Source organism: Lepidochelys olivacea, assembly GCF_965140295.1.
Source record: "Lepidochelys olivacea isolate rLepOli2 genome assembly, chromosome: 1".
In the NCBI taxonomy this organism is placed as follows: Eukaryota; Metazoa; Chordata; order Testudines; family Cheloniidae; genus Lepidochelys; species Lepidochelys olivacea.
Window position 1 is genome coordinate 315415000 of NC_140411.1, and position 14601 is coordinate 315429600.

The 14601-nt window shown below is 47.5% G+C and overlaps 1 protein-coding gene across 1 annotated transcript in view; it reads left to right on the top strand.

Moving 5' to 3' along the window:
* The first annotated feature begins 740 nt into the window (after positions 1-740).
* MAPK12 (mitogen-activated protein kinase 12) overlaps positions 741-14601 on the top strand; it is a 79405-nt gene continuing 65544 nt past the window's right edge. The window contains exons 1-2 of the mRNA XM_084611402.1: positions 741-1174; positions 3614-3743. Of these exons, the coding sequence (XP_084467528.1) occupies positions 1059-1174; positions 3614-3743 (246 nt within the window). The 5' untranslated portion in view covers positions 741-1058. The remainder of the gene's footprint in view (positions 1175-3613; positions 3744-14601) is intronic.

Genomic DNA, 14601 nt, shown 5'->3' on the forward strand with positions numbered 1-14601 from the left:
GGTTGAGACGTGACACTGTGTGGAAGATGGGAGACATACTAAGTAGAAAGCATTGAATTGGTTACCTGTGGGAGGAGAGAGAAAGCGAGAAAAGTCAAGCAAGAACTGGCAGAAGTTGGCGGTGGGCAGCTTCGAGTCTCTTTTTGTTAGCAATTGTCATTGGCCAACTTATGGAAGTTACAAAAGTTATACAACTAAAATATATACCAAATTTTACTGCAAACCCACCTTGCTTTTGGTTATTCTCCTCTACTTAGGTCTGTGCAATGTTTATCTAGGATCAAACTGCTCCTGGGGACAAACCCATGGGCTCCATACAGGCAACTAAATGGATTAGCCGGTAGGTACCAGTTTGCAGGATTGGTTGGTGCCTTACAAACGGCTCTTGGTAGGAACCTTCTCTGTAATGCAGAGTGCAAACCTTGCCTTCTTCCTTGTCTTGTTGCTTGCATGTTCCAGCACACTCTATTTAAATAAGAGTGTGCGATTCAGATATTCCCCCCTTCCCCCCCGACACTCACACACACTGGTTTTTTTATAAGAACTTTTCAGAGAGGGAATCTCACATAGCTGGAAGGTTGCCTTCAAATACAGCAGCTTTCACTGAAACAGGCTAGAAGTGGCTTTTTGGAAGGGGAGGGGAGTGTGCAGAGATATCTCACCACGTGATCTGAAACAAAAAGGCCAGTTTTTAGTTGGTTTGAGAAAGCCGAGCAGCTCCTCCCTAGCCCCTGGGCCCAGCCTTGCCACCAGGCAGCAACCACACACAGGAGAGTTATTTATCTGTCACAAAGCAGGCAGCCCCCAGATGCGGGGAGGGGGGTTCATTCACGGTGACTCCAGCAGGACCTCCTCCTCTGAGAGGGCATGCTTGGGGCGGAGGGGAAAGAGAAAGCAGGAGCCACATTCAATCTCCGTTAAGAGAGGGACACCCCCCCACACACACACATACACCTCGGGAGCGCTTCCAAGCCCAGCCCCTCGCAGCCGCCGCAGCTCCCTTCTCTCTGCTCCTCAGGGCTCTTTGTTGGAAGGCGCCGACAGGGGGCTGGGTCACCATGTCCTCCGCCAAGAAAGGCTTTTACCGGCAGGAAATCACCAAAACCTTATGGGAGGTGCGGGAGCGCTACCGGGACCTGCAGCCGGTGGGCTCTGGAGCCTACGGCGCTGTCTGGTGAGTGAGGCAGGGGGTGGGTCTCCCCTCCCCAGGACACCCCCTGGCCGGGCGGGGCCCCCTGGTCCCCGCAGCGCGCCCCGGCTAGGAGGGGGCTGGGGGAAGGGGGGGTGCCTGCGCGCCCCGGCTAGGAGGGGGCTGGGGGGAGGGGGGGTGCCTGCGCGCCCCGGCTAGGAGGGGGCTGGGGGAGGGGGGGTGCCTGCGCGCCCCGGCTAGGAGGGGGCTGGGGGGAGGGGGGGTGCCTGCGCGCCCCGGCTAGGTGGGGGGAGGGGGGGTGCCTGCGCGCCCCGGCTAGGAGGGGGCTGGGGGGAGGGGGGGTGCCTGCGCGCCCCGGCTAGGAGGGGGCTGGGGGAGAGGGGGGGTGCCTGCGCGCCTCGGCTAGGAGGGGGCTGGGGGAGGGGGGGTGCCTGCGCGCCTCGGCTAGGAGGGGGCTGGGGGGAGAGGGGGTGCCTGCGCGCCCCGGCTAGGAGGGGGCTGGGGGAGAGGGGGGGTGCCTGCGCCCCCCGGCTAGGAGGGGGCTGGGGGGAGAGGGGGGGTGCCTGCGCCCCCCGGCTAGGAGGGGGCTGGGGGGAGAGGGGGGTGCCTGCGCGCCCCGGCTAGGAGGGGGCTGGGGGGAGAGGGGGGTGCCTGCGCGCCCCGGCTAGGAGGGGGCTGGGGGGAGAGGGGGGTGCCTGCGCGCCCCGGCTAGGAGGGGGCTGGGGGGAGAGGGGGGTGCCTGCGCCCCCCGGCTAGGAGGGGGCTGGGGGGAGAGGGGGGTGCCTGCGCGCCCCGGCTAGGAGGGGGCTGGGGGGAGAGGGGGGTGCCTGCGCCCCCCGGCTAGGAGGGGGCTGGGGGGAGAGGGGGGTGCCTGCGCGCCCCGGCTAGGAGGGGGCTGGGGGGAGAGGGGGGTGCCTGCGCGCCCCGGCTAGGAGGGGGCTGGGGGGAGAGGGGGGTGCCTGCGCCCCCCGGCTAGGAGGGGGCTGGGGGGAGAGGGGGGTGCCTGCGCGCCCCGGCTAGGAGGGGGCTGGGGGGAGAGGGGGGTGCCTGCGCGCCCCGGCTAGGAGGGGGCTGGGGGGAGAGGGGGGTGCCTGCGCGCCCCGGCTAGGAGGGGGCTGCCCACTGCCTGCGCGCCCCAGCCGCGGGAGCCGGGCTAGCGGCCCCCGCACAGCCAGGGACTTTGCCCGCCCTGGCGCCGCAGGCAGCTCCTGGGGGAGGCGGCTCGGTTCCCTGGCTCGCGGGGACAGCGCGCCAGTTCCGCGCCACTTTCGCTTTAATTCCTTCCAACTTTTTGTTCGGGCTGCCCCGGCCCGGCCCCCGCTCCCCTCGGTGGCGGTGTCATTGCAGCCAATTCTGATGGGCAGCAGTTTGTGATATCGCACCGCCCCGGCCCGCTCCTGTGCGGGGGGAAGGTGCTGGCTCTGCCCAGCCCCGCTTTGTCCCGCCCCGTTTCCTGCTTTGCGGGGACTCCACGCCCATTTGCCCAGCTAGCCTGGGGTAGGGTGACCAGCTGTCCTGATTTTATAATGACAGTCCGGATTTTGGGGTCTTTTTCTTATATAGGTTCCTCTTACCTCCCCTTCCCCCCCATCCCCTGTCCCCTTTTTTCACACTTGCTGTCTGGTCCCCCTAGCCCCCAGGGGCTTTCTGCTGCGAAGTTGCAAGGAAAGCCCAGAGCAGACAGTTCTGCAATAACCTGCCCCTAGGGGAAATCTCTTCCTCAAGGGCCAGAGGAAGCAAGCTTCTGCCCTGAAGCATGAGGGTTTCTGTCCCTTCTGTTTTTCTTGTCCTGCCTATGGTAAATTTGCATGTTTCCATGTTCCCATCCATAGAACTGCTCAAGCGCTTTCCCAACCACCCTAAAGTCTTGCCCTCTGTGGTGTCCTGTGGCAGTTAGTTCCACAGTTACAGGGTCCTGTAAAACTGCATTTCGCTATGATCCTTTTGCATTTCTACTTCATAAAAATGTTCCACTGTTTATTAGAATATGAGAGCTGATTGACCTCTGTGCCATCCATTACTTTATAGACTTCTGCTGTGGCTCATCTGACTTGGCTAAGGGAAATGGTTTATTTTGTAGCCAATTCTTAATTTCCCCTCTTTCTACCTTTACCAAAAATCCTTTCTTAGTCCAATAAAATATAGTGGAATTAAGACATCTCTTTTTTTCCTGCCTAAATGTTCCCATTTACAGTTTTCTAATTCTAGCTTCTTATCGTCAAAGGGTCTGGGAGCCTGCTAGAGTCTCAATATCCTTGTGAGGTACTTAGGGAGTTATTATCCCCACTTTACAGTAGGATAAACAAAGACACAGAGCGGTTATGTGACTTTGCCTCTGTCACATGGCAGAGAACAGCCACACACCAGCAGTCCTCTAACCTATTGTTCAGTGCATCTTTGGTGGCAGGACTTGCAGCATCACTCCAATCATCACTCACAAACTCTATTCTTGTTCTCTTAAAGCTCAGCTATCGATGGAAGAAATGGCACCAAAGTGGCTATCAAGAAACTGTACCGCCCATTTCAGTCCGAACTCTTTGCCAAACGAGCCTACCGGGAACTGCGCCTCCTGAAACACATGAAGCATGAAAATGTGAGTTTAGCCACTGGCATATCCCCTCAAGTCTGCAGCTTGCACAACAAAATGCGTACACGCCACCATGCACACTGCCTGATCCACTGCCCCCCTTCCTCCACTATGCCCATAATCTGCCAAGGTAGATATGCCCTTGCACAATATCATCAGTAATTTAGCTGTATTGGAGATTTTTAGCCATGTATTACTAAAAGTCCTGATAAAGAGCAAAGCCATCAGTGGGTCAGCATACAAAATCTGATGATGGGGTGTGTGTGTGTGTGTGTGTGTGTGCCATCAGAGAGGAGCCATCAAAAAGTGACTACCACTTCTATTGTCTGCATGATCATACATTTGTAACACTTGTCTTTCCTTCCTTTGTGGCTGCTCCACTGTCTGTGGCTATCCTGAAGATTGTAAACTGCGAGGGTTAGGATTTTTCTGTGTGTCTATGCAAAGCCTAGCACATTTGGGGCACTACCTCCTAATACAAACAAATCAATAAATATACACATATATACATTGTAACCTATACTGTGAATATGCCTGTCTCCAGCAATGGAAGGCTTGTTGGAGTGGAGGGATATATGAGTAGCTTTGAGGATCAATTTAGGGTTGATTTGGAAGAGAGTAAAATGGTTTTGAGAGGAGCAGCAGTCAAGGCTGGCATTATTGGTGGACATACGGGATGGGGGAAGTGATAAGAGATAAGTGAATAGGGAGAGGTAGAATTGTGAAGAGCCATGAAGATTAAGGATATGTCTACACTAGAAACTTCAAAGTGTTGCCGCGTGAGTGCTCCCACGGCAGCGCTTTGACATGTGTGTGTGATCATGCACGATGGTAATCCTGGTAATCCACCTCCACGAGGAGAATAGCTCTCCCAGCGCTCGGAGCCTGTCCACACTAGCACTTTAAAACGCTCAAAGTTGCTGCGCTCAGAGGGGTGACTTTTCACACCTCTGAGCCAGCAAGTTAGAGCACTATAAAATGTAAGTGTAGACGAGCCTTTAGAGTAACATTTTCAAAAATGCCTAAGAAATTTAAGAGCCTTAGTCCTACTGATTTTCAATGAGATTTAGGCTCCTAAATGCCTATGGCAGTGGTTCCCAAACTTGTTCCGCCGCTTGTGCAGGGAAAGCCCCTGCTGGGCCGAGCCGGTTTGTTTACAGTCCACAGGTTCGGCTGATCGTGGCTCCCAGTGGCTGCAGTTCGCTGCTCCAGGCCAGTGGGAGCTGCTGGAAGTGGCGCGGGCCGAGGGACATACTTGCCGCCGCTTCCAGCAGCTCCCATTGGCCTGGAGCAGCGAACCACGGCCACTGGGAGCCGCGATCGGCTGAACCTGTGGACGCGGCAGGTAAACAAACCAGCCCAGCCCGCCAGGGGCTTTCCCTGCACAAGCAGCGGAACAAGTATGGGAACCACTGGCCTACGGTCAGGGCTACTCTCAAAAGTTAAGTTGACCTAGCTGTGTCGCTCAGGAATGTGAAAAATCTACACCACTAATTGATGTAGTTAAGATGACCTACCCCCCAGGATAGACAGCATTACGTTGACCTAGTTACTGCCTTTTGGGGAGGTGGATTATCTGCACTAATGGGAGAACCCTCCCCTTTGCCATAGTGTGTGTCTACACTGAAGCACCACAGTGGCGCAGCTTCAATGTGCACTGGCAGCACTGTAGTGTTTCAAGTGTAAACAAGCCCTAAGTCACTTTTGAAAATGTCATTTAGGCGCTTCTTGAAAATTTTACCTAAAAGGAAAAGCTTGAATTGGAGATGTTGAAGAGTGATTAGAGAGGTAATAGGAGAACCAGGAAAGGACAGTGGCAAAGGTTTCAAGGAGAGCATGATCAACTGTACCTAAGTGGCAGAAAAGTAAGGACAACAGGTGGAGGCCAGGGCCTTAAATGTAGCCAGGAAGAAATTGTAGAGACTTGGGTGAGCGGAAGGTTGATAGAGCGAAGGGGTTGAAGCCAGACTGGAAGGGGCCCAAGATGGAGGATCAACATAATGGCTACAAATGGCATGTTCCATGGGTTTAGAGGGGAAGGAAGGGAGGAGATTGAGACATGTTGGAAAGAGAGGGAGGGTGGGGTAACTGGCAAAACATTTGAGGATGTGGGACATCAGACCATGCTTTTAATTTGGGAGGAGCAGATTGCTTGAAAAGAGCAAGAGCTTGTGCAGGAGGGAGAGTGGGGGCAAGGGAGGTTAATGGCTTGGAATAGCCAATCCTTGTCATTTAAAATGATGGCATTGGCACTTAGGACACAGCACCAACACTGTCTGAGTTCAGTTTTAAAACTAATCTGTGAAATACCTTGGTTCCCTGTCTAGATGAATCAGACTACTTTAGACTTACAAACCCACTAGTGTCTGTCCCTCAGGCATTTTAGCCTTAAGCCTCCTTTTATAATTTATGGTCAATTCATTTCACTCACTGCACCCCTAAAGTAATTGTGTTCTGCTATTAGCAGCTAGCATTTTATATGTTCAAAGTGCTGTTCAGTTAATGTTTGTACATCACGTAGGCCTTTTCAGTACATTTGGAACATTCACAAAGCACTCTGACTGAACACTTAGGAGATGATGGACTCATGCAATTACCAAGTGTCCATCATAGCTGGGTGATTTTTTCCCCCAGTTTCTCAGCGTAATCTGTCCTTCACTTGGCTAGTGTTTTTCAGCTGCTGTCTTTGTGCTGTATATGCCCTTTGGGATAGTAATCTTGAACTCTTCCATGTGCTACTTGATAATTAAAGACTCTAGAAGAGAGCAGACTCTGGGGATGTGATCTCAATCCATAAAAGGCTTAAGAATAACTATATACGAAGAAAAGGAGTAATTTAAGGTCTCAGAAGGGAAATCAAGGAGCAATGACTTGGAGCTATGGGAGGAAAAGTTTAGGCTAGATATTAAAGAAGAATTCATCACAAGTCCTCCCAGAACAGAGCCTGAGTAAGTGCTCTGGGAATTAGTGGGGATAGGGGGGGATGGAAATCAACCACTCTGCCCAGCCAGGAGTAGCTGGACCTGCAACACAGCCCCTCTGAGGTTTCCCAGCCACTGTATGGATCCAGAGGCCCCCTACTCCAAGCCACCTCAATGGTTCCTCTGCAGAAACATGCACTGGACCCACCACCACTGTGCCCCAACAACTCCCTCTTCTTTGGACAACCCTGCCACAGAGCTTAAGTGACAATGAGTATCCTGAGGGGCCTTCCTGAATTTGAATCAACTTCTCCTGGTAACAGCAGTTAGTCAGTGGAATAGGCTATGAAGTAAGGGGGCTCAAAGTACCATAGCTGCAGTTATTTAAGAACAAGTTCCAAAAGACATTAATGGGAAAGATATAGTGGGTAGTCCTTTCCTGGTTCTACTATAAATACAATAGTTATAAAACTTAAATAGAGTTGCAGTGCTGGTTTCCAAAATAAGATGATGTTGGAACAGGACAGAGGTGAATATTACTAATATTTGTCTTATCTATCTTAGATTTTAATAGCACCTAGCCAATGACATCTAGAGTAGGCAGTATATAATAGGCAATCTATCAGCACTGCATGTCAACATTAACAGTAAAAAGAAAAGGAGGACTTGTGGCACCTTAGAGACTAACAAATTTATTTGAGCATAAGCTTTCGTGAGCTACAGCTCACTTCATCGGATGCACTCAGTGGAAAATACAGTGAGGAGATTTATATACACACAGAACATGGAACAATGGGTGTTACCATACACACTGTAATGAGAGTGATCACTTAAGGTGAGCTATTACCAGCAGGAGAGCGGGGGTGGGGGGGGGGAACCTTTTGTAGTGATAATCAAGGTGGGCCATTTCCAGCAGTTGACAAGAACTGAGGAACAGTGGAGGGTGGGTCGGGGGAATAAACAAGGGGAAATAGTTTTACTTTGTGTAATGACCCATCCACTCCCAGTCTCTATTCAAGCCTAAGTTAATTGTATCCAGTTTGCAAATTACTTCCAATTCATCAGTCTCTCCTTGGAGTCTGTTTTTGAAGTTTTTTTGTTGAAGAATTGTAACTTTTAGGTCTGTAATCGAGTGACCGAAGAGATTGAAGTGTTCTCCGACTGGTTTTTGAATGTTATAATTCTTGACGTCTGATTTGTGTCCATTTATTCTTTTACATAGAGACTGTCCAGTTTGACCAACGTACATGGCAGAGGGGTATTGCTGGCACATGATGGCATATATCACATTGGTAGATGTGCAGGTGAACGAGCCTCTGATAGTGTGGCTGATGTGATTAGGCCCTATGATGGTGTCCCCTGAATAGATATGTGGACACAGTTGGCAACGGGCTTTGTTGCAAGGATAGGGTCCCAGGTTAGTGGTTCTATTGTGTGGTGTGTAGTTGCTGGTGAGTATTTGCTTCATTTTGGGGGGCTGTCTGTAAGCAAGGACTGGCCTGTCTCCCAAGGTCTGTGAGAGTGATGGGTCGTCCTTCAGGATAGGTTGTAGATCCTTGATGATGCGTTGGAGAGGTTTTAGTTGAGGGCTGAAGGTGATGGCTAGTGGCGTTCTGTTATTTTCTTTGTTGGGCCTGTCCTGTAGTAGGTGACTTCTGGGTACTCTTCTGGCTCTGTCAATCTGTTTCTTCACTTCAGCAGGTGGGTACTGTAGTTGTAAGAATGCTTGATAGAGATCTTGTAAGTGTTTGTCACTGTCTGAGGGGTTGGAGCAAATGCGGTTGTATCTTAGAGCTTGGCTGTAGACAATGGATTGTGTGGTGTGGTCTGGATGAAAGCTAGAGGTATATAGGTAGGAATAGCGGTCAGTAGGTTTCCGGTATAGGGTGGTGTTTATGTGACTATCGCTTATTAGCACCGTAGTGTCCAGGAAGTGGATCTCTTGTGTGGACTGGTCCAGGCTGAGGTTGATGTTGGAATGGAAATTGTTGAAATCATGGTGGAATTCCTCAAGGGCTTCTTTTCCATGGGTCCAGATGATGAAGATGTCATCAGTGTAGCGCAAGTAGAGTAGGGGCATTAGGGGACGAGAGCTGAGGAAGCGTTGTTCTAAGTCAGCCATAAAAATGTTGGCATACTGTGGGATCATGCGGGTACCCATAGCAGTTCCGGTGATTTGAAGGTATACATTGTCCCCAAATGTGAAATAGTTATGGGTGAGGACAAAGTCACAAAGTTCAGCCACCAGGTTTGCCGTGACATTATCGGGGATACTGTTCCTGATGGCTTGTAGTCCATCTTTGTGTGGAATGTTGGTGTAGAGGGCTTCTACATCCATAGTGGCCAGGATGGTGTTTTCCGGAAGATCACCGATGGATTGTAGTTTCCTCAGGAAGTCAGTGGTGTCTCGAAGATAGCTGGGAGTGCTGGTAGCGTAAGGCCTGAGGAGGGAGTCTACATAGCGAGAGAATCCTGCTGTCAGGGTGCCAATGCCTGAGATGATGGGGCGCCCAGGATTTCCAGGTTTATGGATCTTGGGTAACAGATAGAATACCCCAGTGGTGTGTCTGTGCAGATTTTTTCTTGTGCTTTTTCAGGGAGTTTCTTGAGCAAATGGTGTAGTTTCTTTTGGTAACCTTCAGTGGGATCAGAGGGTAATGGCTTGTAGAAAGTGGTGTTGGAGAGCTGCCTAGCAGCCTCTTGTTCATATTCTGACCTATTCATGATGACGACAGCCTTTGTCAGCCTTTTTGATTATGATGTCAGAGTTGTTTCTGAGGCTGTGGATGGCATTGTGTTCTGCACGGCTGAGGTTATGGGGCAAGTGATGCTGCTTTTCCACAATTGTAGCATGTAGTAGTTTAGATAGTTTAGTGTCCTTTTTCTTTTGTAGAGAAGCAAAGTGTGTGTTGTAAATGGCTTGTCTAGTTTTTGTAAAGTCCAGCCACGAGGAAGTTTGTGTGGAAGGTTGGTTTTTTATGAGAGTATCCAGTTTTGAGAGCTCATTCTTAATCTTTCCCTGTTTGCTGTAGAGGATGTTGATCAGGTGGTTCCGCAGTTTCTTTGAGAGCGTGTGGCACAAGCTGTCAGCATAGTCTGTGTGATATGTAGATTGTAATGGATTTTTTACCTTCAGTCCTTTTGGTATGATGTCCATCTGTTTGCATTTGGAAAGGAAGATGATGTCTGTCTGTATCTGTGCAAGTCTTTTCATGAAGTTGATAGATTTCCACTCCATATGGCTAAATTACATTAACAGTGCTGCTGCTGCATTTTATGCATGGCACACTGCTGCCATATTGGATTAATCTGCTAGTACGCAGTTTTCAATTTGCTTTTTTTCCCCCCCTCAAGATGTAAATGATTTATAGATTCTGGAATGCCATCATAGTTAAAATTATATCCAATTTTCTATTTTGTATAATGTTTTTCTTAGAAAGTGTCTTTTGAGGTAGTTAAGCATTTAATATGGAATTTTTATGAAAAGTATTTGTCTATTATTGACAAAATGCTATAGAACGTGATGGAATATGTCAAGTAGCTAATAAAGTGAAAGATCTTACATTATGTTGAATATATATGGCTGTATTCAGCTGTAATCATTTCACTTGATGGCATATTCGGAACAATAGAAAAATATGTCTTGGTATGATGTATTTTATCAAAAACCCTTGCAATAATTCTTTGAACTTTCATCATGGTATGCTTAACTCCATCCACTACTGTGCCACAACAGTGCATCAGCACATTTGGAAGCAACTACTATCAATATTCTACAATGCCTTACTCACATGAGTAATCCTTATTGGAGCATTCCTATTGACTTCAGTGGGACTGCTCACATGAGTAAGGGTTGTAGGATCAGTCATCTAGGAAACAATCTTGCAAATATGTGAGTTGTCCATCTGAATTTAGCTGGAATGTCATCACAGTTGAAGCTACTCATGTCAGTAGATATTTAAGTATTTGCAAGACACAGCCCCAGATCATAAATCTCTGGATGCTGGGATACGTACTCTAGATATATGTACTCTAGATCTTTGTGCATTTGGTGGCTTTGAAACAACAGTACACTATTAAATGTGTACTATAGAACAAAAGTTCTCAAACTGTGGTCTGTGAGCTCCATTCAGGTGGCCTGCAGATAGTTCCCTCTAGGGTGCGCGCCTGGGCGGCTGCACACAAGAGAATGAAGGGCCACCCAGCTAATTAGGGGAGCCGCGCAGGCATGGCTCCACAAATTAGGTGTCTGGACACTGGAGAAGTTGCACATGTAAGGTGAAGTGGTAGCCTTGGGGGAAGATGGGGTAGATAGGAGGGGGCAGTGGGGTGAGAAGAGGGGGTGGCGGGGAATTTGGGATATGCAGAGCTGCAGCGGCCAGTGAAAGAGGCAACTTTCCCCAGCTCCAGGGCCGCGGCTGCCAGGGAGAGACGGCCCTCCTTCCCAGCCCCAGCTAGGGGGGCTGCCACGGTGCGGGAGAGAGGGCACATTCATCCCATTAGAAAGGTAAGACTACTGATATTAAAATATGAGCTGTGTGCTTTTATTTGTAGAACAAAACAAGTAATTATTATTAAGGGTTTTTTTAATATAGTGCTTTTATCCAAAGAGCTTTACAGTAGTTAGCTAACGGTGCAAACAACATTTGAAAAGATCATTAAGTGGTCTGCTGAGACCCTCAGCAATTTTCAAGTGGTCCGCAAAAAAAAGTTTGAGAACCACTGCTATAGAAGATTTTATGAAGTCAACAAAGTCTTGGTAATGTGAGACTTCATGTCAGCCCTCTGCTGTTGAATCCATGTGGAGAAGTGATGTGAGACCACAGAGGTTTTTTGTGTGAGGGTTGTTGAGTTTGTGGAGCAGAGAAGTGAGAACTTGGGAGATTCTGTTCCATTTGTATCCGAATTTCAAAATGAACCACTTAAGCTAGTAATGTCCATCTTTTTTTAATCTTTTGAGTTTACCTTTAATTTGAAAAGTTCTGGGTATAAGCTGATGGAGGATATTGTGGAGGTCAAGGCATCAGCCCATACAGAAAAACAGGCTGTTTACCAATGGGAGGATTTTTAGCGGTTTTTTTTTTCTTTTGAACTTGACTTTAAATCTATAATTGTGACCTTTAAAACTCTCTACGTTATAGGTTTCAATCTGAACGGAAAAGAAAAAGTTGTTTGTAATACCCAGAAGGATACAAATATTTTAATGTACCATCTTCGGACCTGATCCTGCAGACACATGTGTTTGCTTACCTCTCCTCCCATGAATCATCCCACTGAGATCAATGGAGCATAAAGTTAAATACTTGCAAATACTTGCAGGATATGGGCCTTTGTTACTTCCATTGGACAAATGATTTTGGTTTTCGTTGTGCACACTGAATGGAGCTGGCATTAACATGCCTGTTTTTATTCAACAATAATTTGTATAGCGACCTATATTAAATCAATCTTGGTGTCCTCCTGTCAATCTTGGTGTCCAATTAATGACTGTTGCAAAGCCACCAGTGGGAGTACAGAATATTGGGGGGTGGATTTTATGATGCTCAAAACCAGTGTCTATTGTTAAAATAATTTATTTTAATTTCTCAGCAATGGAGTGAAATGTTTTAAAATATCCTACTGATTAAATCTAGAGGACATCCCTGACCCAACCCTTCCAAATATAAATTCAGAACATATTTTGGGGTCTAAGCCCCTTGATAAGTGACCTATAATATTTAAAAGTTTTGAATTGGTTCATGTGCTACAGATGTTTTCTTTTCATTATAACACTGCATTTAGAGATTCATATTCAATATTTATTTAGAAGAAACTGTTCTATACTGTTCTCCTATTGATTGTTTGATTTACTGATCATTCTCTAGTGTATTCCCATGTCCAAAAAGCAATGTATGTTTTATAATATAAGAAATATTTTAGTTTTTCCTGACTTTTGGAGAGAATTCAGGTGTGTATTAGATACAAAATCAGCTCACAATCTCCCTATATTTTTCTTAGTAAGCTACAGCCCTCCAGTTTTTAGATAGAAAATATTAAATAAACTGAACTCTGTGTTTTTCAAAATTCTCATATTGTAGGGCTATTTGTTTAGACTTATACAGTGCGCCTATCAGGAAACTCTAAATCCATGAACAATTTAAAATGCATTTTACAAAATAATTCATCCTGAGGCAGTGTCAAAGCTAAAATAGCCCCGATCCCACCTAAACTGATGTTCCCCTGTCCAACCATTCATCTACCTACAAAATGCCTGAGTAATAGATAGGCTGTCCAACATGTCCTGAATGCAAATAATTTCAGGTTATGTCAGACCAAGGGAGGAATTTGTTCCAGAATAAAGTGCCCTTTGCTGAGAAACTCCCTGTCCCCAGCTGAACAAATCTTGGGACTGTCAGCCCAAACATCTTGGCTGATCTCAACTGCCAGTTAAAACATGGGAAGAGTGGCAGTTTCTAAGATACATAAAACCCAAAGCAGGAAGGAAGTTATAGATCAAAACATGCATCTTGGATTGCAACAGGAAGTGTAATGAAAGTGTGCAGTTTTTGGAGCATAGACTCCCTGCAAGGAATACTGCTATGTAATTGGACAGCCACTTTCCGCACCAGCTAAAATTTCACCTACATCAGGTTTAGACTCCAGTAAAGTGCAATGCAGTATTGTAGGCTGGAGGTGACAAAAGAATGGGAGAGTGAGAGATCACATTCAAAAGACACATTCATAACTTTTTTGCCAAGAACAGATGGAAAAAAGCATTCTTGGCACCTCTGCTGTCTGTGTATTCAGAACAGCCAAGGATCTAACAGAATCCCCAAGTCATAAACTTCCGTAACAAAAGGCTGGAAAATCTTCAGTGCAGTGACATGTCACTTCTGTCAAAAACCAACAAAGGAAGTGATAACTTACCAATTTACCTTTCTGGACCAAACTTCAGCTAACTAGCTGTCATCCAAGCCCCAAGCTTGGTTAGACACGAGGAAAGCAAATCAATTGCACAAACTTGATCCAATCAAACAGAGATGTAGAGTTGAGGGTCATCAGCATACTGATGTTACTGCAACCCACACCTTCCTTCTATCTGCCCTACTGGCCCTATATACACACTGAACAGGATAAGTGACAGAATAGAACCCTGCAGTACATCACAGAAAAGAGCCCTCAGGGCAGATGAGAAAGCAAATATTACCTTCTGAGACCTCTCAGAGAAAAGAATTGGAGCTACTCAAGCCTGACTTGAGAGTCTGTAGGCATATTGACATCACCCCTTGGTGATGTTGCTGGAGTGTTACTTTGTCACCACACAAGTCAGCATGCAATATTCACATGAGTCCTGATGTGCTTTTATTTTACAAAGACCATCATCTCCTTCAGCTCTCAGGACAGTAGTGAATCTATGACTGGGTAGGGAAGTTTTCTCCTGATTGCTCTGCTACTTTTTCTTCTTGGTTATTGTCGCAGGGTGCTGCTAGAGAGGCCTTAATCAGCTCCTGCCACTGCAGCCCCAATCAGGGGGATTGGATTGGGTCTGGGTAGATAGCCTGATGCTTGCCTGGTAACTGGTCACACCTGCCAGCCTCATTAGCAGGAGCTATAAGGCTGGGAGGAAGTGAGAGCAAGAGGGGAAGGTCAGGCTCAGAGGGAGGTGGGGAGTCTCCTAGTCTGTTGCTGGCCAGGCCTGTGGTAGACCAAGCCGCTATAAGAAGCCTGTATATAGTTGGAAACTGGTGGTGGGGACTTGATCGTAAATAAAGAGCACCAGCCTGAATTGTCAGTACTTGTAATAAAATATTTATTAGTCTAAGGGTATGTCTACACAGCCAACGTTAGAGCGCTGCCACTTTAATAAAGAATAAATAGTGGGGAATAAAGAAAAGTGGGGTTGCCCTTATAGTTAAAATCTAGTATACAGAAAACAATCAGCATATTGCAGAAAAGTGTAATTT